This window comes from Ixodes scapularis, unplaced genomic scaffold, assembly GCF_016920785.2.
Source record: "Ixodes scapularis isolate PalLabHiFi unplaced genomic scaffold, ASM1692078v2 PGA_scaffold13__105_contigs__length_92229423, whole genome shotgun sequence".
NCBI lineage: Eukaryota > Metazoa > Arthropoda > Arachnida > Ixodida > Ixodidae > Ixodes > Ixodes scapularis.
Window position 1 is genome coordinate 50707705 of NW_024609839.1, and position 22603 is coordinate 50730307.

The 22603-nt window shown below is 43.1% G+C and overlaps 2 protein-coding genes across 5 annotated transcripts in view; one reads left to right on the plus strand and one right to left on the minus strand.

Moving 5' to 3' along the window:
* LOC115320310 (monocarboxylate transporter 1) overlaps positions 1-4184 on the minus strand; it is a 46915-nt gene extending 42731 nt beyond the window's left edge. Inside the window, exons 1-3 of one of the 4 annotated variants that reach the window (XM_042289895.1) lie at positions 2036-2344; positions 1731-1765; positions 1471-1541 (exon numbers count right to left, since the gene is read on the minus strand). In XM_042289895.1, coding sequence (XP_042145829.1) covers positions 1471-1534 — 64 coding nt within the window. In that variant the 5' untranslated portion in view covers positions 1535-1541; positions 1731-1765; positions 2036-2344. Of the gene's footprint in view, positions 1-1470; positions 1542-1730; positions 1766-2035; positions 2345-4012 lie in introns of those variants that run through there. The other 3 variants (XR_005715901.2, XM_040213343.3, XM_042289894.1) reach the window with 3 other exon arrangements.
* LOC8051660 (guanylate-binding protein 2) overlaps positions 1-22603 on the plus strand; it is a 36961-nt gene that overhangs the window by 4192 nt on the left and 10166 nt on the right. The window contains 14 exon segments of the mRNA XM_040213341.2: positions 985-1071; positions 3879-3993; positions 4903-4979; positions 7579-7672; positions 9901-9980; positions 10119-10256; positions 15545-15603; positions 16506-16635; positions 16746-16910; positions 17826-17916; positions 18015-18106; positions 18308-18376; positions 18968-19042; positions 19200-19285. Of these exon segments, the coding sequence (XP_040069275.2) occupies positions 985-1071; positions 3879-3993; positions 4903-4979; positions 7579-7672; positions 9901-9980; positions 10119-10256; positions 15545-15603; positions 16506-16635; positions 16746-16910; positions 17826-17916; positions 18015-18106; positions 18308-18376; positions 18968-19042; positions 19200-19285 (1358 nt within the window).

Here is a 22603-nt window from a genome sequence, read left to right on the forward strand (position 1 = left end):
TCTTAACACGCGAGTTGTTCCCACGTGTATGTTCCACCGTGAAATGCGAATCTGCTGCGTCTGCAATCTGTTATCCGTTCCCGTGACATAAAGTTTGTAGCGGATTCCCGCCTGTATATTGCATCGTGAAATACGATTTTGCTGCGTTCGCAATCTGTGTTACTTTTTCCCTTAACATAAGGGTTTGTAGCGGATTCCCGCATTTCTGTCCGCGATCTGCGCGCACGGTATCGGTTCCCGTGACGGGCCAGTTCGTAGCGGGTTCCCGCGTGTTTATTGCACCATTAAACTTGAATCTGCTCCGTCCACGATTTGCGGTATTTGTTCCTGTGAGATGCGAGTTCTTGACTGGTTTCCGCGGAGCCTTCGCACCGTGAAGCTTGAATCTGCTGTGTCCACAACCTGCGGTATCCTTTCCCGTGACGCAGGATTTTGTAGGGAATTCCTGCGTGTTTATTGCATCGTGAAACGCGAATTTGCGGTATCGGTTCCCGCGTTGGGTAGTTGTAGCCCGTGCCGGGGTGTTTATAATTAATTTTCGATAAAGTTTTGCTGTGGCATCCCCAAAGATAGCCCACCCCATGTCTTTTAACCATTTATCTCTTCAATTTGTGTGGGCGTTCTTTCTAAACATTACGGTAGCATTTTTTTTCTCATTTTTTTATTTGCACATTGAAAGTTAGCTCACTTCTTATTTTAACATGATTTGCCTTCGATTTTAGGTGGGCTATCTCTTGGGATATTACTGTAGCCTCCAAATGAATGAAACTTCACAATAAATGTAGAGGATTATTTTCAGTTTAGCTAATGGTTACTTTACCATATAACCATATGTAGATGTCATTCTCTTTTTAAAAATTTTGCATTGGCAGTTAGAATGAGTCATTGTTGTGTTATGTGGACATGTCATTTGCTCTGTGTCAGTTGTTATACCTGGGAGGTGTCGGTTATTAGTGGTCCATCATTGGTTTTTCTCTGTTGCAGCTCTTTGCCTTGCGGTCGCAATTGTCTCGTGTCAAATGGACCGACGGTTTCGTCCATGATCTGCTCAGCTTTCCGCCACTGTTTTGGGTAAGTTTGTAAAAGCAATCTTCCTGTTTAATCTGTGCATTAGTCACGTTTAGTTCTTTGCACTGGAGGCGCTCGGATGTACTTGGTTTCATTCACAAGTGGATAAGCAGACAAAAACGAGCAGAACATATCCAACAAAGTGAACATCTTCTAAAATATTAATTTTTTGCTAAAAGTTATCAGCCTTCCAAAAGAAAAATAGAAGTGTTTTCTCGTCCTTTCCCCACCTTTCATAGGTATCTTCCATAGTCTCCTAATCGAGCCCCAATATTTCGTGTTAAACCCCCCTATTTCACAAAGAAATTTATCTTTTATTAATGTTTTGGGCTGTACCTGCTATAACGCTTCAGCACTGTGGGTTTTTGTAAATAATTAAATAAAACTTGCGGGCACCCTTACTTGTGGGAACATGGCAAGCTTCTGCGGGAATGTTGACAGGAGATGAATCCAAGCTCGGTGGCATCCTCCATCTTGAGGAAATCAAAAGAACTTCACTTGGGACACTTTGATTGTACCATTGCACATCGAGCTCCCAAGAGCACAACACTGGTGCATTTCTAGAGCGTAGTTCTCACCCAGTTGCTCGCTAGTGATCCAAGAGTCATCACGCACCCACCCAGAAACAAGCGAGAACAAGACAACCTGGAAGTATTTCTCACCTCCTGTCATGGCGGCTGGAGGCTGCCCGAATACCCTGTTAAGAAAACACTTTCTACTTGAAGATAACGGCAAGAAATGTAATGAAGGAGCAATGCACAAAGTAATAAAACCCAAAAGAAACCCCCCAAAATGCAATCACCAGTGGCCAGATTCACGAAGAGCTTCTTATTTTACAACAACTTAGCTAAGAAGTTTCCTTCGTAAGTTAAGAACATCGTAAGAAGAGGAGAAATCGGTGTTCTCAAACGTGCTTTTAAGTCAGAGGAGAAAAGCGACGTTCTTGTATGGAAAAACTAGAACTTACCGGTGTTGTTGCTATAGCGATGGCTTCTTTGAAAGCACGAACAACCAATCGGAGAGCTCGGCATGGTTTGGAGCACTTGGATTTTTAACAACAAACACAGACAGCCTTTCCACCACTGATTGTCTGCGGTCCGTGTCCGTGCAGGGATATGTCGACGCTAGCACAATTTAAACGCGCCCGAATGCCAAGGCCGGGATGCATAACCGCTTCCGTTGACTCCTACGAACTCGATCGCTACGAAGTCAACACAACTGTCATCGTTGGTAAAAGACGGCCCGTGCCAGTCGTTTGCAAAGTGACGTAGATGGAAACAAATCGCCGCAACGTTTCTCGCAGCCTCGAAGATGCAGGAGCGATCTGACGTTAAAAATATATACGTTCGAACTACGAGAATGTCACCAAGAGCCACGTAAATACCTGTTTACACTCGAAGCGGACGCGCGCTTTTGATTGAGGTGCTGGATTCGCGGTGTTGGACCGCGAATCGGTAAGCGCTTCGGAACCGATCTTTTGCGATTGCAACTCTATAGTGCCGTGACACTCGGCAAAGAGAGTTTGGATTTGCATTGAGTTGCTCCCACAAACTGTTATAGCTCGACAGTGACGTGCAGTTGTGTCAGAATAAAAACGGCATACTAATAACGAAGTGTACATATAGTGTTGCGAAGGTAATCCATACGACAATTATTTGAGCTCTATATCACATAAAACAAGGAGATAAAATCAATGAGAGTCCCTTTTCGACGACAGCGTTCGCCACCGCTGCTTCGGAAAACAAGATAACAAGGGGTCCGGGGAGGAGATTAACCTCTTAATCTAAAATTGAGGTCAGCAATCAAACTATAATACGGGAATGGTCCACAAGGGTCGCACGGGCATATTCCATTCAGCACGCCAGCCGGTCGTGGGCATACGGTCTTGGCCAAGGACCGTCGGAGCAATGCTGTGCCGAGTCGGAGTGCCTGCTAGGCCTATACTGCCGAGCTCGCTTGGTCGGGGTCTGTGGAATCGTGGCTGTTGGAGCTTTTTGCGGGTGTTTGGGGGTCCAGCATTCTTGTTCGTCGTTTTGTCGTGGTCTGTTTCAAGTACTCTTTACTTTTTTCCTGCTGCTTGAAGTCGGGACGCGCGAGAGGAGCACGTAGAAAAGTAAACATTTATTGGTCGTCGCGACCAAGTGACTGAGCGACGCTGTCAGCCATGCAGATTTGATCGTAAAAAGTGCGTAAGACAGCTCCGGAGCTGTCGTAGGATTTTGTCGTAACCTGCGCAAAACTTCCGATAATTTTTTTTCGTGAATACGAATTTGTTCTTACGTTTTGTCTTACGCACATTTTTGCCGTAAGATCGTTTCGTGAATCTGGCCTCAGTTCTAGAAATTTGCTAGAGACCCGGGGAGACAAGAAACCCAGGTCTACTTGTAGTAGGCGAAGGGAACTGGTCGTCACCCTGTTAATTGCGTGGGTTTGCATCTGTTTTCTTTTGCATCAAGTTCTACTGTTAAACGCTCCGCAAGGAAAGTGACATGTACAGGCATTTTGCTAACTCTTTTGCATTAATTTCTCAAGTTGTGCCCAACAACTCATTAGGGGCTATGTGAAGCATGAAAAGCAATCTCATAGCTCAGTTTGTAATAAGCAATGTCCAAAGTGAGGCACTTGTGAGTCAAAAATGAATGCCTCGTGCCTTTTGCAACGATGCACAAAGGAATCAAGGGCACGTGTGCAACTAAGACACCTTCCTTACTTCGCTGCTTGAGATCGGGGTGCTGTTCAGAGCTCTCGCGAATTGTTAAAGGCGGTGGTGTTAAGTTATAGACTGTTCCCTTTCCCGTCTGGAAGTGCAGGTGGTGCAGGACTTTGTGCAGACAACTCTTGACAATGAGACACCTACCCAGTGGTTGCACCGGCTCATGGAAACTCACAGCAGAGAGAGCGAAGACTACAAGATCAGCCTTCTTGGTGAGAGAAGGACGCATACTTTTTATGTGCAGATGCCTTCTTCATCATCTTCATAAACTTCTTATGCCATCTCCATAAAGTTCTCATGCTTGCCCTTGTAGGTTGGCCATTTTCTTAATCTTGATTTCCCAGCAGGCTTTTAATGTGAAAGCTTTAACTGTTTCATGGAGCGAGCTGACGTCATCAGTTGGAAGCGCGGAAACGGCAGATAGTTTCCGCGTGCCTTCGGTTCCATTAGCTGGCGCACGTCGACGGGACTCGCGTTGGCCGCTGCGTCATGGCCTCCGAGATACCGAAGCGCGCGTGTGCTAGTACACAGCAGAAGACAAAGGGAGCGGACGAGTGGCTTGCATGCTTTCGCATTCAGAACTCGTAAGAAATGCTTAGGTGTACCTCGAGCTTTTTTTTTATGCTGTTGCAGGGGCGGATCCAGAACTCCGTTTTGGGGTGGACGAAAAAATTTGCAAGGATACTATTCTCCCATTCGACTGAGTGGTTCTCCAAGTTCAGAGTACAAGTGTGCCTGCTAGGTTGTGACCTACCCTATTTTGAACCCCCATCCTTAAGTACCGAGCCTTCTACCACCTGGCAGGCCGGTAATCTGTTTTATTTGGGGGGGGGGGGGGGGGGGTCGGGGGTCGGGGGTCGGGAGTCGAGGTCGGGGTCAGGGTCAGGGGTCTACCCACTTAAAATTGCCCTCCGAGAAGGAGGAAGGGGGGGGGGGGTCGACTTAGTTTTGGGGGGGGGGGGCGGCTGCCCCCGTCGCCCCCCCTTGGATCCGCCCCTGTGCTGTTGATGGCAAAATGTACCCAGTTGAAAGAAAGATATAAGACGTAACTATGTTAGTGTGTGTTGATGTCGTGCCTAATAGGTGTCTGTGGTGCAAAGTTTGTTTCCTTTGTCCTCCAGATATTTTTAAATCGCTGGAGTGTCACACTCTCTTTTTGCCTGCCGTCAAGCGCCTTCTTCTGACTGATTTATCCGAGGTAAGAGCATAATGACACTGATTTCTGTCGTACTTTTTAAGGGGGGACATGGGCCTAAGTTTCAAATTTTTTTTAAAAAGTTAATTTTTCAATTTTGAGGTTTTTGGTATTAAAAACATATTATACACTCTTACACTAAATTTCATAGCCATGTGCCAAATAGTTAAATTGATATAAAATATTTTCGACACATTGTGAAGCAGTAACAAAGTAAAGCAGTGTATGCATTTTTCTCAGTTCTGCTTTTTGCTGGAAATTTTATACGAAGGAATCTTTTGTTTGAAGATAAAATTATTCTGGTATCACAATCAAGATGTTTCTGAACTGAAATTTACTGGGGAATCGGGCTATCTACTTTATTTTGTTTTAATTTAATGTCCTCATTGAGAAAAAGCTATGTTTTCAAAGATGGACATTGGACAGGTATGCATCTCATATTTTGAGGTAATCACTCTTCCTGAAATATTTACATTTGGGTTATAAAAACTAGATAGCCCGAAGTCCCACATCTTCCACTTTATATTCAAGCAGTTAAAATGATGATTAAAGGGGTACTCCGCCGATTTTTGAGCGTCCTCAACTAACTAAATTTTCTGACTCCCCGGCCTTTACCCTTTCTGGTATGCTATTTAGTATCGTGAAATTCATAATAGTTACTGCGAAATCGGGAAATGAAAATGATGCAAAAACAAACATTCAAATATACCCGCCCTTTTCAGGGCCGTGACGTCAGTGGAAGGTTAGCTTGCCAGTCGGGCGAGCAGTCTAAAAAATAGAATATGCCAATCATTTGTTCCGTGCTGGAGCGCGGGGACTGGAGCGAGCTTCCAAAGCATTCATTTAACACCATGAAACTGCTTCGAATCAGTTGGGAACAAATTCTACAGTCCAAAGAGTGAACCCCTGCACTTCCACTGACGTCACGTTTTCATTGTTGCCAGTAGAGACTTTCAGTTTGAAAAACACGGTGAGGACCAAAATTGTAAATTCAATAACTTCGTGAAAAAAAATTATTTTGACCTAATATTTGGTATACTATTTTGGCGATGTTGTTTGGCGAGTTTAGCAAAATTTCAAGCAAATCGGGGACCATGAAGAAATCGGCGGAGTACCCCTTTAATAGCTTCATTTGCATATCATAGATTCCTTAACGAAGAGTGACAAATCTTATTATGCAGGAATGTAAAATTGTCCTAGAGAGCTGAAAATTTGCACAGTACACATACATTTGAAGTTAAATCTCCCCTGCAAATTTCATTCCGATCACTTGGGCAGTTCAGAAGTTTAACCTCTAGCCAGTGTCTCCCCTTAATAAAGGCTCTTTCACACTCTTGCAGCCGAGTACGACCGAGAGAGACAAGACCGGTTTTTAATCCTCTTACGACGTCTTGGGACCAGCTCCGCAGCAGTGCACTTGATCCTAAGATGTCGCAAGAGGCTTAAAAACCGGTTCTGTCTCTCGGTCTTACTCGGTTGCAAGAGTGTCAACGAGCCTTAACTGCTTACAGAGTTGAGGAGAGGGGGAGGGGAGGTTATTTAAGATTGGTCTATTCATTCCCTTCGTCGTTAAAGGGGTATTCACACGAGGGAGAAATCCCGGGGATTTCTCCCCGACACGCGCGCATCACGAGATGAAAACGCGAGGCTTTTGCACATCGCAAAGCCTGACGTTTTCGTCGCTGGATCCGCTTGCCGGGGAGAAATGCCCGGGATTTCTCCCTCGTGTGAATACCCCTTAAGCAATTACTTTGAAGTGCCTTCCTGAGCTCACCTGTCTAACATAGTGCTGACGTTAAAGGGGCCATGAAGCAAATTTTTGGCTGGAATAAATTAATTTAGAATGGGATTTTACTAATAGCATATTGTTTAATGGGCAAAAGAAAGAAGGTAGAAAGGCAAAAGCCTGCTTTTCGATACAAAATTTTTAAAACAAAGCGGACTATTTTTTCTTTGAAAGCTCTCTGCCTTTTTAGTGCGATACATCTGCGGTGCCCAAGTACCGAAATCACGTCAGCCGGCCCCAGCTCACGCATTGGACACAAGCACTGCATCCCTGTGCTATCTGACTATACTCCGTTCACCCTTGAGCTGACAGTGCAGTGGGAGCTACAGGCTTGCCGGATCAATCAGCTGCCTCCCTCTCATCACCTGACCCCATTTTGTGCACGTGGGTATACGTGAGGAAGCGTGATCATGTGGCAAAAAGATAGAAGTGTGACTGGCCTAACGAGCACGTAGCTTCCACAGCACTGTGAGCTTATGGGTAATGGAGGATAGTTGCGTGCAGTAAACTCGGCCCTGTACCTTTGTTAACACTCTGCAATTTGTGAGTTGAGGAGGAAAGCTAAGAACGAAGAAATAGAAAAATCATTTCATGGCCCTTTTATTTTTTCGCTTACATTGAAGGCAGGAAAGAAAAAGTAAGCTTTTACATCATCTTGTTCACAAAAGTTGACAAAACAATAACATTAGTATGCAGTAACTCTTTGTATTCACAAATATCTCGCTACAAAACCTGGCAAGCTGCCCATAAGTATTTGTTAATAATTTTAGTTTATACATAGGGTACTTTTTCAGAACAGTTTTTTTCTGTATGCAGGCCAGGGAAGAAGACCTCACAGAAGAGTACATTGAGGAGAGAGATGCTCTTTCTAAAAAGCTCCTTGCAACCTTAGTGCCAAAGACAAAGAATGGTATCACTGTGTTTCTATTGCTATTTATTTTTTTTTTCTAAAAAGAATGTACAAGATTTTTTGCAGTGCAAAACTCTGAAACTCTGTCCAAAAGTGTAACCCTACCAGAGTTAGTCATCACTTTTCATTCAAGTATGGTGCCATGCACAAAAGATCAATTGTTGGGAAATACTTTAAGTATGTTACACTAAAAGTACTACCGTAGAGTACAGCGCATCCACCCATTCTACACTAAGTGCCCATTCCAAAATTTGTAAGATCTGGGAAAATACGCACAGTACATTTATATGTAAAAATGATGACCGGACAAGCGCCCAGCCCCCTTTTTTTGCACTTATTTTTGAATTTTGAGTGAGCGCTTGCTTGGTATTTTGCGGCATTTTTCCAGAAAAAGTATTTTTTGCAGAAAAAGTACTTAAAGTATTTCTTCTGGTACTTTTCAGAGAAAAGTATAACTCCCGACTTCAAAGTATGTTCCCCAAATGTGGTCTTGTTAAATTTATATCACAAAATTATGCTTTGTCAACTCTGAAGAAATTCTGGGAGGAATATTCTACTCTCACCAAAACGCGAGGAGACGTTTTGCTCTTTTTCTGCGGGGAACGACTCTCCCGTTGCATTTCAAACTCTTACTACTACTCGCTTGGTCAGCGGAAGCAAGGAGGTTATCCTTCACTTGAGCATTGCTTGCGGAAGCTACTGGGCTGTTGTCATGCTCTCTTTATTAGGAAAGGCTGTGTCAAAAAGTACTTATTTATTTTATTTACAGAAACAACCTGCAGCGCCGAAGCATTATAGCAGGGAAACACAAAATAAAACACATACTCACGAACATAAATGCAATGGCAAAATACAATAAGTACTGTTCAATGAAAGAACACGCACAAGCTGTTTGAAAGGTTATTGTATTTATAGTACTTTACTTGAAGTACATTGTGCTTGGCATACTTTTTTTATTTTACTACTTTACTTTTTCTACTTAAAGTACACGACCTTTCATTTACTTTGTACTTTATGTCAAGGACTTTTTAGATGTACTTTACCCAACGCTGCAGACGTTACAGGAAGGGTTACCTAAAACAGCGCACAAGCACAGGAGGAAGAAACTAGAACACAGCTAAGAGTGCTTACTTCCAGCTTATGTATTGTCAAAGAAAGAGAAAAAAGCTTCAGACATGAAGCCTACGTGTACCCACAAGGTAAAAAGAAGAAGAAAAAACGGATACATTACTAAGTTGCGGTAGAAAAGGAGAAAACGAAGACATTATGAGGTCACAACAAAAAAGAGAAAAAAAAAGAAAGAAAAAAAAATAACAAAAAAAACATTTGCATAAAGTACAGGCCGGCCCCGCTGGCCTGATTTTCGGATGTTGTAGCCTTCTAAAATTTCTCTAGTTTGCCAATTTCAATATCGTCCTAATATTGTTTTGTCCGAATACATAATTTATTTATTCACAATACCTTACAGGCTCTTTTCCAGGGCATTGAGTAAGTTGGGAGTCATAAGTTGGGAGTCAGCACTTTTTCCTGTGTTCTATTTTCTTCCTCCTGTGCTTGTGTGCTGTTTTGGATATGTCTTCTTAGTGCCAGGTAGCTTAACTCTCTACATTATTACAGAAAGTTCCTGAAAAGTTTGAATGAAAGAGTGGTGCTTATAGAACCTGTGAATAAGTGCAGTATTATACCAGTGAGGGACAGCATCTTTTCATTTCAAATTTTTTTTCAATTGCTTCAACTTGTTCCTTATGTAGCATTGCGGGCTGAAAAAGTTTCACATACCCAGTGTTTTTGTCAAGACTCGAAAATTTCTAAAATGAGGGTGGTTTAGAAGAAAACAAACTTTCCAGGAACAAACTGCCAGCCACAACGAGTGTCGGGGATTGCAAAAAAAATATATTAATTTGCAAAATATTTATCTAAAAATTATGTTCTAATTAGGGATAATGAACATAAGGTTCCAATTAGAAACTTGCTGAGTGTCATTGAAAACCCTTAAATCTGTCAATTTTAGGACGACTTGAAGCATGTGGGAAGTGGGGGTTTCACTAAAGTTTGCACTCATGCAGCAGGTGCAAGGTGGACGATGCGAAAACATGGATGATATTCTTATTATTTGTGTTTTCATGTATTTAAATATTTGCTCCATTATAATTAAAAATTTTACCCCAGAACCCTGCCTTGGTTAAGATGAAACCACCCTAATGTCTTCGTAATTATACCTTCTTCAGGAAGACCAATCACAGGAGCTGAACTCGTCACACTTTTTGAGGTCCTTGTGGAGGCCTCTAATGATGGCTCTCTTGCTGATGTGAGTGAAGCTCCTCTGCTTTATGTATTTGTGGCAGATAAGGGCCACTTTCTGAGTCTTCATTTTGTTTGGGATGCATGGTGCAGTTCTTTTTTGTCGCAAACTAACTTGGCCATCTCAATAAAACTGCACGAATAGGTACCAAGCCGTTGGACTTCCTTTGTCGAACGAATAATGGATTCTTCTACCGAAGACTGCACTCACTTCTATGAGTCTGAGATGCAAGTCCTTTTTAAGAAAAACGACGACGGACCTGTCAAAGAAGGTGTCCTTGTGGTGAGTGAATGTTGGCATGGCAAACTGCAAAACTCTGGCTACACAGTACCCTTATTATTGGCCCTAGGGTGGTAGGCCCGACACACACGCTGCTCAAAGAGGGTAGTTTAATATCTGGAAATGGTAGAACACTTTTTACGGGAACCTCATGCATAAGCTGAAGGGGATTAAAGACCTCGCCATAAAATGGTCAGAAGACCTTCTACCGTCGAATACAGTACTACTGGTATACAGTTTCTAGACATTAAACTCGCCCTCTCTGAGCAGCATGTGTGTTGGGCCCACCACCCTAAGGCCAATAGGCCCTTGTTACCATATGACTCATCCCACTCAAAGCTGGTTAAAAAAGGAATAGTCAATTTGTGTTTCATGAGCACCTTAAGGTCTTGCTACCATGCCATGCGCTCGAGTTCAACTGAGCAGTATGAGCGCTTGCTGTGTGCCGGTTTTCCAAAGGCTGTGCTTGTATCTGTAGCAGAAGGTGTCCTTAAGAAACTGCGAAGGGGTGTTAGTACGGATGGTTCTCATTTGAACCCGTTCGCATTTCTACCTTCTCGTTTTTACCTTCTCATATCAACCCAGCGCAAAACAACTTTCGCGTTTCTCCCTTTCTCATTTAAACCGTTCTCAAAACAAACTTTCGGGTTTTGACCCTTCTCAAAACGAGTTTTCTCATTTTAACCTTTCTCATCTCAAATTTTCTCAAAACATACTTTCTGGTTTTGACCATTGTCAGAAATACTTTTCTCATTTTAACCTCTCTCATTTCGAACCCAAATTAATCCAACATCATGATCTCGCAATCTTTCTGCGGTATTTATGGCGAATTCGGGTAATTAATTGCCTTTGAGCCCTTGCCTGTAGCACCGGCAGCCAAAAACGCGCCAGCGGCGCATCACGTGACCCTCTCCAGCCGAATGCAAAGCACAATGAACTGGCGTTTTTATTTGACTTGGTCGCTAGTGAGCTCTGTTAACTTCTTCGATCATTCTATGGTACCATGAGCACGCTGCATACGCCAACAACATAAATTACGACTCTTTGAGATGTGTGTAAACAGAAGCGGCTTCACAAAACTTTTAAAAATATTGGCATTACCACAGTCTGTACAGCTGACAGAATATTAAAATATAAAATCAATGAAAGGGCAGATGTATAAATCAGTGTGGTTCTGCCCGCACGCGCGTCAAATTTCAATAAACTTCGTTTGGATTTTCGATTAACTGTTGCCACGGAGGCTTGCCAGCGTCGCTTTCCATATTCTCTTTACTGTTAGTAGCGAGTTTTAGTAGATCGTTCCCATGACTCCGATAACGATACCTGATACTCCGCCACCGCCTCCCTTGCGCATGCATAGTATCGTTATCGGGGGTATCGGAACGATCTACTAAAACTCTCTAGTACCTCTTTTGGAATCCTCAATCTTCTCATTGCACCCACCCTCCTTGAAATTGTAATGCGTGTTCAAGTTTCAAACTGCATCACTATGCATACTTTTTTTTCAGCGGTGTAATAACTTGTTATTACAGAGTTGTAAAATAAAGTGATGTGTGATGCAGCCCGTGTCTCAGAGCAAACATACCTTGCTCAGGCTGGATAAATTCTTCCAAAAATGTTGACTTTCTTTGAAACATAAATTATCTTTCTCTTCGTTGTTTTTCCTATCTTGTCTCGGAGCAGGAAAGGGTGCCTGTCTCGATGGCTTCGTTTGCCACTCGAACCCGCTATTTGCCGCCTCAGCGAGCATTGTTTCGTTTGGTTCCCTAATCCGATTCGGATGTGACGATACCGGATACAGTCTGGCAGACAAGCTGCCCGACCTCTTGGAGCTCGGGAAAACTGCTGGTAAATTGGAGGTACACGCCTGAGAAGCGCAACCCGAAAAGCTTGCACCCGTCAGCCTTTGACCACGCGAATGCCCCTGCCGAAGGTATGGGAAAACCTTTTTTCAGGGAAAATAACCACCCGAATTGGCCATTACAAGCAATAACACACGACTAGCACAATGATCCATTTGCTCCACACGACGACATCTTAACGACATACAGCGACAGAAGAGAAATGAAGTACCGAATCTGCGCTAGCACTTTTGAAACCACGTCACCATGTGACCATGTAGCTACGTCAACAGGCTCGGGGTGGCACGCAGGCATAAGGAAAATTGTTTCATGTGCTATGCAAGAGATGGGGCCGCTTCGCTTCATCTTCAACCTTCATCCTTCAACTGTTTTTCCTTCTTTCTATACCTCACTGCGGTGTTGAAATGACAACGGGTTGAAATGAGAAAGGGCCGAAACGCGAAAGGTTAAAACGCGAAGGGCGTTTTGCGAATGGGTTCAGACGAGAAGGGTTCAAATGAGAATAGGTTCAAATGAGACGGGTATAAATAAGAAAGGGTCGAAACGCGAAAGGTTAAAACGAGAAGGGCGTTTTGCGAATGGGTTCAAACGAGAAGGGTTCAAATAAAAATGGGTTGTTTCGAGATACACCCGTTAGTACACGCTCAGATGCACTCCAAAAGGAGAGACAAAAGGTGGCAGTTGTGCCATACATGCCCAGAACAGCGCACAACCTAAAAAAAATAGCAAAACTTCTAAACACAAAAGTTCTTTTATCTGCACCTGAAAAGCTCGCCAAGATGTGCAAATTGACAGACCCGTTTCACAAAGCACCGGCAGGCAGCTTAAAGAAGCACAGGAGTCCCTTCGTCGCTTGCGCGAAAGGTGTAGTGTATCAGACTCCACTGTTATGTGGAAAGAAATATGTTGGCCAGCCAGGCAGGTGTTTTAATGACAGACTAAGAGAGCACAATCAGAGATTTCGGAATGGCCATCTTTCGTGTCATCGTCATGACGGGTGTATCTCGAAACAACCCATTCTTATTTGAACCCTTCTCGTTTGAACCCATTCGCAAAACGCCCTTCTCGTTTTAACCTTTCGCGTTTCGACCCTTTCTTATTTATACCCGTCTCATTTGAACCCATTCTCATTTGAACCCTTCTCGTCTGAACCCATTCGCAAAACGCCCTTCGCGTTTTAACCTTTCGCGTTTCGACCCTTTCTCATTTGAACCCGTTGTCATTTGAACACTGTAGTGAGGTATAGAAAGAAGGAAAAACAGTTGAGGATGAAGGTTGAAGATGAAGCGAAGCGGCACCATCTCTTGCATAGCACATGAAACAATTTTCCTTATGGCTGCGTGCCACCCCGAGTCTGTTGACGTAGCTACGTGGTCACATGGTAACGTGGTTTCAAAAGTGCTAGCGCAGATTCGGTACTTCATTTCTCTTCTGTCGCTGTATGTCGTTAAGATGTCGTCGTGTGGAGCGGATGGATCATTGTGCTGGTCGTGTGTTATTGCTTGTAATGGCCAATTCGGATGGTCATTTTCCCTGAAAAAGTTTTCCTATATCTTCGGCAAGGGCGTTCGCGTGGTCAAAGGCTGGCGGGTGCAAGCTTTTCGGGTTGCGCTTCTCAGGCGTGTACCGGCAATTTACCAGCAGAAGTTTTCCCGAGCTCCAAGAGGTCGGGCAGCTTGTCTGCCAGACTGTATCCGGTATCGTCACATCCGAATCGGATTAGGGAACCAAACGAAACAATGCTCGCTGAGGCGGCAGATAGCGGGTTCGAGCGGTAAACGGAGCCATCGAGACAGGCACCCTTGTGTGCTCTGAGACAAGATAGGAAAAACAACGAAGAGAAAGATAATTTATGTTTCAAAGAAGGTCAACATATTTGGAAGAATTTATCAAGCCTGAGCAAGGTATGTTTGCTCTGAGACACGGACTGCATCATACATCACTTTATTGTACAACTCTGTAATAACAAGGTATTACACCGCTGAAAAAAAAAGTATGCATAGTAATGCAGTTTAAAACTTGAACACGCATTACAATTTCACGGAGGGTGGGTGCAATGAGAAGTCTGAGTATTCCAAAAAAGGTACTAGAGAGTTTTAGTAGATCGTTCCGATAGCCCCGATAACGACACTATGCATGCGCAAGGGAGGCGGTGGCGGAGTATCGGGTATTGTTATCGGAATCATGGGAACGATCTACAAAAACTCTCTACTAACAGTAAACAGAATATGGAAAGCGACGCTGGCAAGCCTCCGTGGCAACAGTTAATCGAAAATCCAAACGAAGTTTATTGAAATTTGACGCGCGTGCGGGCAGACCCACACTGATTTATACATCTGCCCTTTCATTGATTTTATATTTTAATATTCTGTCAGCTGTACGGACTGTGGTAATGTCAATATTTTTAAAAGTTTCGTGAAGCCGCTTCTGTTTACACACATCTCAAAAGTCGTAATTTATGTTGTTGGCGTATGCAGCGTGCTCATGGTACCATAGAATGATCGAAGAAGAAGTTAACAGAGCTCACTCGCGACCCAGTCAAATAAAAACGCCAGTTCATTGTGTTTTGCATTCGGGTGGAGAGGGTCACGTGATGCGCCGCTGGCGTGTTTTTGGTCGCCGGTGCCACAGGCAAGGGCTCGAAGGCAATTAATTACCCGAATTCGCCATAAATACCGCAGAAAGATTGCGAGATCATGATGTTGGATTAATTTGGGTTCGAAATGAGAGAGGTTAAAATGAGAAAAATCTTTCTGACAATGGTCAAAACCAGAAAGTATGTTTTGAGAAAATTTAAAATGAGAAAGGTTAAAATGAGAAAAGTCGTTTTGAGAAGGGTCAAAACCTGAAAGTTTGTTTTCAGAACGGTTTAAATGAGAAAGGGAGAAACGCGAAAGTTGTTTTGCGCTGGGTTGAAATGAGAAGGTAAAAACGAGAAGGTAGAAATGCGAACGGGTTCAAATGAGAACCACCCGTCATGACTGCGGGCGCAAACATTTATATGCCACATGTACTGTTCTCGCCAAACATAAAGACAAGACAGAGAAATAATTGAGGCTGACATCATCAAAAGTTCTGGCATCAGCGTGGCCTCAATTGTCTTGGCAGAAAAAGAGATAGCGTACAATGCAATCAGTGACGGGGCGTCGGATTGGTTGAGGGTTTTGCAGTTGCGCAGTGCGAATGCACGATGTTCTCTGATTAAACAGTTGAAAGTTAGCGTTTTGTGTTGTCTATTCTTCCACTGTCCATGTCCTAAAGTGCAATCATGTTTTCGAATTCACAATACCAATTTGCCAAACAATCAGCACTTAATCATTTACTGTGGAAGTGCATTTTCCAAGTTTTATGTGGGAATTCTTTTTGTTTATTTTAATCTGCATGGTAATCATTTACTTTTTTTTTTCCTGATTTGTTTCATGATCTTAGGAGTGGCATGCTCAAGTAAAGAAGAAATCATTCACTCTTCTTACACAGTTGCTGCATGGGTAAAACACTTTATACTTTTCTTGGTTGGTCTTGTTTTGTGAACAGTCGTGTGTAGCTCTCTGTAAAAAGGCAAATTTAAAGGGATGCTGCACAAGTTTCTTTCGGTTTCCTAAAACTGTTGTATTTTTGCTTGATTAAAGAATTTTTAAGATTAATAGCGTTTATTTTTAAGCATTCCTTCCTACTTTTGAGGCGGTGTCGTCAGTACGGTTCATTCATTTTGTGATTAATTTGTGGGACAAAACATTACTATCTGTATAGATTAGGCCTTGGACAGTGTTGTCTGAGGCACCTTTGCTAAATGCATCCACTAAAAAGATTCCTAAAAATGACTTTAGCGTTTCCCCAAGATTGTGGGGAGGTCTGTGTGAAAGGTAGATTTTTCCAGCACGACTGGCTGTAGAATGAAGAATTTTGATGAAAACGTTTAGACCTGCAGTTGTTATTTTGCTTAGTGTCATCTTCAGTGAGATGCTTATACAGCTCTTCTGAAGCTGTCCAGGGTTTTCCTCTTTCTATGGTCACTGGCAGGGTGAGGACGGCAGAGGGGAGTTTCGATCGTCCCTTCTCCAACACGAGCTTCATTCCTTTGATAACGCTTCGGTGTCTCTTGCAGCTCTAGCACGCACGTGCTGGAGGCCAGGCACTCGAAAGACACGCCCTGCCACTTTCATTCTGTTGGGGATTGTAGTACCCCCTTTCAACCGTGCCAATTTATTTACGAGTTTCACGTGCGGTTCTAGAGGTGTGCTCAGGCAGGTGTTGGCAGTACAGTCCTCCTTTCTGTTTAGTTTTACCTTTCTAGTTTTGAATGGAGAACCCTTTTTGTCTAGCCTAGAGTAGTGTACAGAGGCAACCTGATGCCAAGGTTCATGGTAGTATCAAACTGCTGCATCTCCAGGTTGTCAGATGCCCTCGAGTCGGCAAGCACTCAGCAAGGAAAGAACCTGGAAAGACTTCATGCCAGGCAGCGACACTTGAACTCCAAGAAGGTTCGGCTCTTCTGCTCCAACCAGGAACAGAAATATTTGGTCAGTATTGCCTCTCCAGAATAATTGACCCTGTGTATTGAGGTAACCTCCCACTCGTTCCTTCCTTTACTTTTTTTTTTTAATTTTTTACATGTCCACGCATTGTGTAGCTCACTGCTGAAGGTCATGCCAGGGGCATTGCCCTCCCCATCAACTCTGCCATACTTGAGCGAGACCTCGGTGCCTATGCCGAGAGTCTAGTCACGGACTTTGCCAAGGAACTGGATAGTGTTCTTGAGGAAGGGGACAAGAAGACATACACCAGATCACTCAAGGTTTGCTCCTGCTTTGGTGCTGCTGTTCTCATATGAATGCTCAATCGTGCTTCGATGCAAAAAAAGACATCTGCTGGAGGGTCTTTACAGTGATGGCTCGTAGCACACCTTCGAGTTAATAACGTAGACCCGCATGTACGACCTGCGGGGGCAAGAAACTGGGTGGAAATTGTGCAGCATAATAACAAAGCCTGTCCAGATAGCAGTGGTTGCTACCTTCCCATGCCTTCCTTATATTGTTGGGGTGAGAACGACAGGGCATCTCTTTGGAACACCCAACGTCCAGCACTCGCTTGTTACCTTTTGCCATGCATTGGCTGCACGCACACGCTCTAGGTTCTTGAGACGCCGCTGTCAAATGTAGGGTGCTCGCGCTGGAGACGGGACAACCGCGGTTCTCGCCCTGCCGTTCTCACCCTTTCGGTGACCATAGCTTCTGCTGTGCCGTTTTTGAGCAAGTCGATAAAGTGGATCCTAAATGTAGGAAATTGTAGCGCTAACCTGTTGCAAGGAACACTTAAGTTGCTAGTTCCAGAAAGGTTAATGTCTAACATGTAAAGGTGTGTTACATACACTGGTATTTGTGGCAAGTTTTTATTTTCTTTTACATAGTGTAAAAGAAGTTGTTTATGCACCAGTAATGCCTGTGTTTGCTTTGTTGGCTCCATTGTTGCCCGATTTTACTTTTATGCTGCACTGGCATGAGTAACAACTGCTTCATATACCCCAACAATGGTTAACCGGACAAAATGTTAAAAAAAAAACTCCCTACACCATGTACTGATGCCCCTTTCCGTTGTAACATTTTTTGTGTTATGATCTGTAATTTGTGTGGGCTTCTGCTCTAGTGCTGTTTTATATTCATTTTTTTTTTCATCCCAATTTCTCTTCTGACTTTTTTGGGGTGAATCACAGCAATCACTTGCGCATTTGATCGATGCCACCCAACTCCAGAATGAGCTTTTCTTGGAAGCTGTCTTTGAGAAAGCTGTGGCTGCAGCGTCTGGTGAGAGAATGCCACTTATTTTTTTAATGAGTGAGATGTGACTGAAATGCTGCACGTTTGAATAAAAATGGATTGTGTATTCTCCTTTCATATCTTAGATACCTGCTCATCTAAAGCTGTCGTATCAGAAGCTCTAACTGATCAGCAACTGACGAGAGCAGCAAAAGAAGGGATGGACGCTGCTTTTCAGGTACATGCTTGTTTTTGTTATAGATGCCATGTTTGTGTCACAACTCGAGTTTAGGCCATGCTAACAAAGAGGCACAGCTTCAGTTTAGTCTTGGGAAGGTTAGTGTCTTATTTTGAGAGCCCTTACCATTTTCTTGGTGTTCTATCTCATTTAATGTCTTTCGACAATTGTGCCGATTTGAGTTGTACCATGACTTTATAGGTTTTCAATTCAGAATGCAAGAGGTTCTCAAGCGAAAAGAAGTATGGTCTTCATGAAGCACTGCTGAAGGTGAGTTTTTATGAGCGGTACATTTTGCAGCAGAGCCGAGTGCTTGAACACAAACCTGCTGTTACCATTGGTTTATGGCTTTGTGGCAACAGCTACCAAGCTGGAATGCATTTTGAGCAATCTGGGAAAGTTCAGTGAGGAGGAAGGGGAGGTGGGGGGGGGGGGGGGGGGGGGGACTTGCACTGTGCATCCAGAATAAGGCTCGCGAAAATGCTAGAAATCCAGTCATTTTTCCTTGCTTTCATTTGATGTATATAGTAGTATGCATTTTAATGCAGTCTTTTTTTGCATGTGCCTATGTGTTTGTGGTTTTCAGCTTTGTACATCCCAAGCTCTGTAGCTAATATATAATTTCTGGTCAAACAAACATCATTGGACCGAGTTTTATACCTTCTTGTTGCCTTGTCTTTCTTTAATGGAGGCACGGCAACTGGTGGACGCTGTTCAGGCATCTTTTATTTTATGGATATTTAGCCAAAACAATCGGCTGGGCAATCTCTCTAGGCTGGGCATTTGCTTGGGATTTTTTTGGTATGGTGCTTTGGAGTATGTATTCCAAGACCTAACTGTTCTTTTCTTCTTTGCACTCAGGATGTTATAAACCGTCGAATGGAAGACCTTAGAAAAGAGAATGATCAATTCATCTCAAAACTCATGGCTGATACTGTAAGTCTTGTTTTTTGTATAGCGTTTGACTTTCTGTCTATGCATGTCCAGAATTTTCCTGCATATCTTTAAGAGAAATGGGGCATTGAATTCATTACTTAGTTCAGTCGTGCATCACAAGTCCACTCTACAATGTGCCTGTTGTCATTTCTTTCAGACAAGGAAACTCGTGGAAAGGTTTGCTGAGAGAACTGGACCGCAGCATCTGTCCTTACCAGTGAATGATGCTGACCTTGATCTAAGGTACCTCCACCAGTACATTGCTTGTGGTAGTTCAAGGGAAACTCCTCCCACCTCTTTCCACTTCAGCAGAGCGAATGCTGGAGAGGAGGTCATCTCCTCCCCAGCGTTTGCTCCGCTCCGACTATTCGCAACTCCAGCGCACCGCTCGCCCTCTCGCGGACGGAGATCAGGAAAGTGGACGGAGATCGGGGGAGCGGGGACAGCAGTGGCGGCAGCGGCGCGGAAACGGTGGCAGGGGCTGTTGGCCTTGGCGCATGAAGCCGTTTAAAGGCCGACGACCAGACCCGAGATTCTGCAAATAAGAAGATCCTCCTAACCGTGGGGAAGGAGGAAACAGGCCAGGGTGGACAGGGTAGAAGGGGGGAGAGGAGGAAGCAGGGGAAAAGTGGAAAGTGCGATTTGGTTGTCGGTCTTTAAACGAAAAAAAGTGAGCGTGTTAAAATAGGGATTCTTGTGCTCTGCCTTGCAACAGCGTTGCACGAAGGACAGGGATGTATAATTTCTAGGGGTGTGCGAATATTCGAAATTTTGTATACAAATCGAATATTTTCCTTATTCGAAACATATTCGATTCGGAAATTGCATATTCGGAAGTTCCCGAATATTCCGCAATATTCGGGAAAAACAGCGAATATTTGCACACACTGTGAATTTTCGAGTAACGAATAATCTGCCTGCCATGCATTACCCTATGATAATGTTTATTCACTGAGAAAGGCGTATCATGCATGCGTTTTCGGTCTGCTTTGTTTCTATCTGTCCGATGGCAGCAAGACAGGATTAGTTTCGTTTCTTTCTTCGCCAAGCCCTTTGTTGTGGGGCATTTTTATAGCAATATGTGATGTAATTGCGCATTTTATAAATTGATACAAATGAGCCTCGAGAGTGAAATATAAATATAAAATAAATCTCGAGAGTGTTATGTAAAAAAAATGTTTGGAAATTAAGAAAAAAAAGCTAGGTGCGAGCAAAACATTGCATCGCCATTGACAACAACTCCTGCCACTTCCGCGCTGTCAAAACTATGGATGTCAGGAACCTGCCCAGGTTCGAGCCGACCAAGTTAGACTTTTTCGAACTTTCAACGTGATGTTTGACAAAGGTTCGAGTGAAGTTCAACTTTTGTGCGCATGCACAAACATAAATAAAAAAAAAAAAAAAGCTAGTTGACTCTACCTGGCGGAGGGAAAGTGCAATATTTGTTCGGTTTATTGGCATCACTGATTCACATTAATAACTAATGAAAGCGTTAAAAGTGCATATTTTCACCTTTATATTGTGTAAACATTAACCATTTTATGAAATATAAAATAGAGTACTTTTTAAGTTATTTGTTTCCCAAAATTTGAAATATTTGTGTAGCACCTGGGCAACACTGTCCGTAAGTCGAACTCCTTCGAACTTTAGTGAAATTTCACAGGTTTCCCGAGTGAAAGGGTCATTCTACTGGTGGAAATGTTGTCACGGCGCGTAGGGAGCGCTTACTTTCTCAATACGTTGAGCAGTTAATTTTCCTACATGATAATTTGTAATGAGTGCATTACTAGAGGTATCTTTAGCCTGCCGCAGTCAAGTAAAAGGCAGTTGCGTTGATTTATTTTAAAAGGCAAAAAAAACCTACTGTTTGCCATAAGTAGGAGAAAACTCATCGCCGAACAGTATGTCGAGCTATACACATCGTGAATGGGTTTGCGTTTTAAGGTTATTACAAGGAACATGCACATTTACTCTGAGCACTTTCAAAAGACAGAATACCCGTACTTGCTTTTAGGTAATTACAAAGAAAATGAAGAAATGCTCGAAGCATTTTAAGCGCGTCTGTGTTAGACAGCCGTTCGGAATGAGAGCTTAGAACGGTCACTTTTGGTGAGAGGGGCCGCAACGTTGCAAATATCAGGCACAAAAAATGTATGGTATATTAAAATATTTATTTTTGACAGAGTCATAAATATAACCCCTAAACACGCCGATTATGTTAAAAGGCAGGCATAGCGTTACTGCAGGTTACCGGCACGGCAACGCTCCTGGCGCACGCTGAAAATTGTGCTTCAAAGACGCTTCCGGTTGTAATGCTACACCGTACGGTAGCCCGCGGTAACAAACTTTTGTATCAATAACCATAGAGCAGTTTGATTACATGTTGCAATACGCTAAAACGAAGACGGTGAGCAGCGAGTTGCGAGCCTGTGACACAAAGACAGCAATACTGTGAACGCTGTTCTTCCGAAGCTCGATGGTCACCGTGCATGCGCGGGTCACTTTTTGGAGCACTAATGGCCAGGCAAAGTGCAAACATAATATCTTCATCACCCTCGAAAATATTCTGCCACAAACAGGGACGTGGCCTAAAATGCGCTCACCCACCATAGTGCTTCACAAGTTGAGGTTTCTGCAACTTCTAAATATCAGCATGCTCATTTTCCTAGTGTACATCAGCATCTCCGTCACCTGTAATATGATCCCTCCCTAACCGCTTCACATTTGCAGACAAATCATTTTTAGCGCACGGGAAATCCTGGGTAGTCTATCCCCATCTCTTTCGCCACCTTTGAACTACCGCTTTGGAGTTGCGAATAATCTTCTAGGTCTAGTAGAGGGATAAAATGCATGTCATTGTGGAGTGTTGTGTAGTCTTAAAACAATATTTTTTTGTCTCGGGTGATAATATCAATAGTGTATCGATGGTGTCATGCAGGCACAAAGTTATCATGTATTTCGGGTAAAGAGTTCTTTGTAGTATCAGAAATGATCGGCAGTTATGGATTGTCTTGACTCTGACTTGGTCAAAGTCAAGACAAAAAATGACTTGCTTTTCAGCAGTCATTTTTTGTCAACACTGATAGCTGCTTTGCGCACATGTTTTAGTACACAAAATCTGTAGCAAGCATTTTTCCTCAACTAAGATCTTTATATTATCTAATAAAACCTCCATTTCTTTTTCTATTTTACCATTCTGGCGAATTGTTTCAGTAACTTCACCAATCATCAATCGAATGCAAAACGTATCTATCAAATTCTGTGTAATCAGTTCGAACAATGAAAGTATAGAGTTCTTCATACATTTTAATATGGAAAGAAAATGAGTCTGTTTGAGTTTTTCAATATTGATGCTCGTATTCCCGTCTCGAAAAGGGATGTGAATCAACCGGTGTTGTGGAACAAGTAGTATGAGCTAACATTTTGCATGTCATGGAACAGAACCATTTAATGTTTGACGTGGCTCCCATCTCATTACTTTATTAATATTCACAGAGTAATACCAGGCTGAGCAATTTTGCATCTGGCATGTGGCACAGGTCATGCCCTTGTGACACAGTG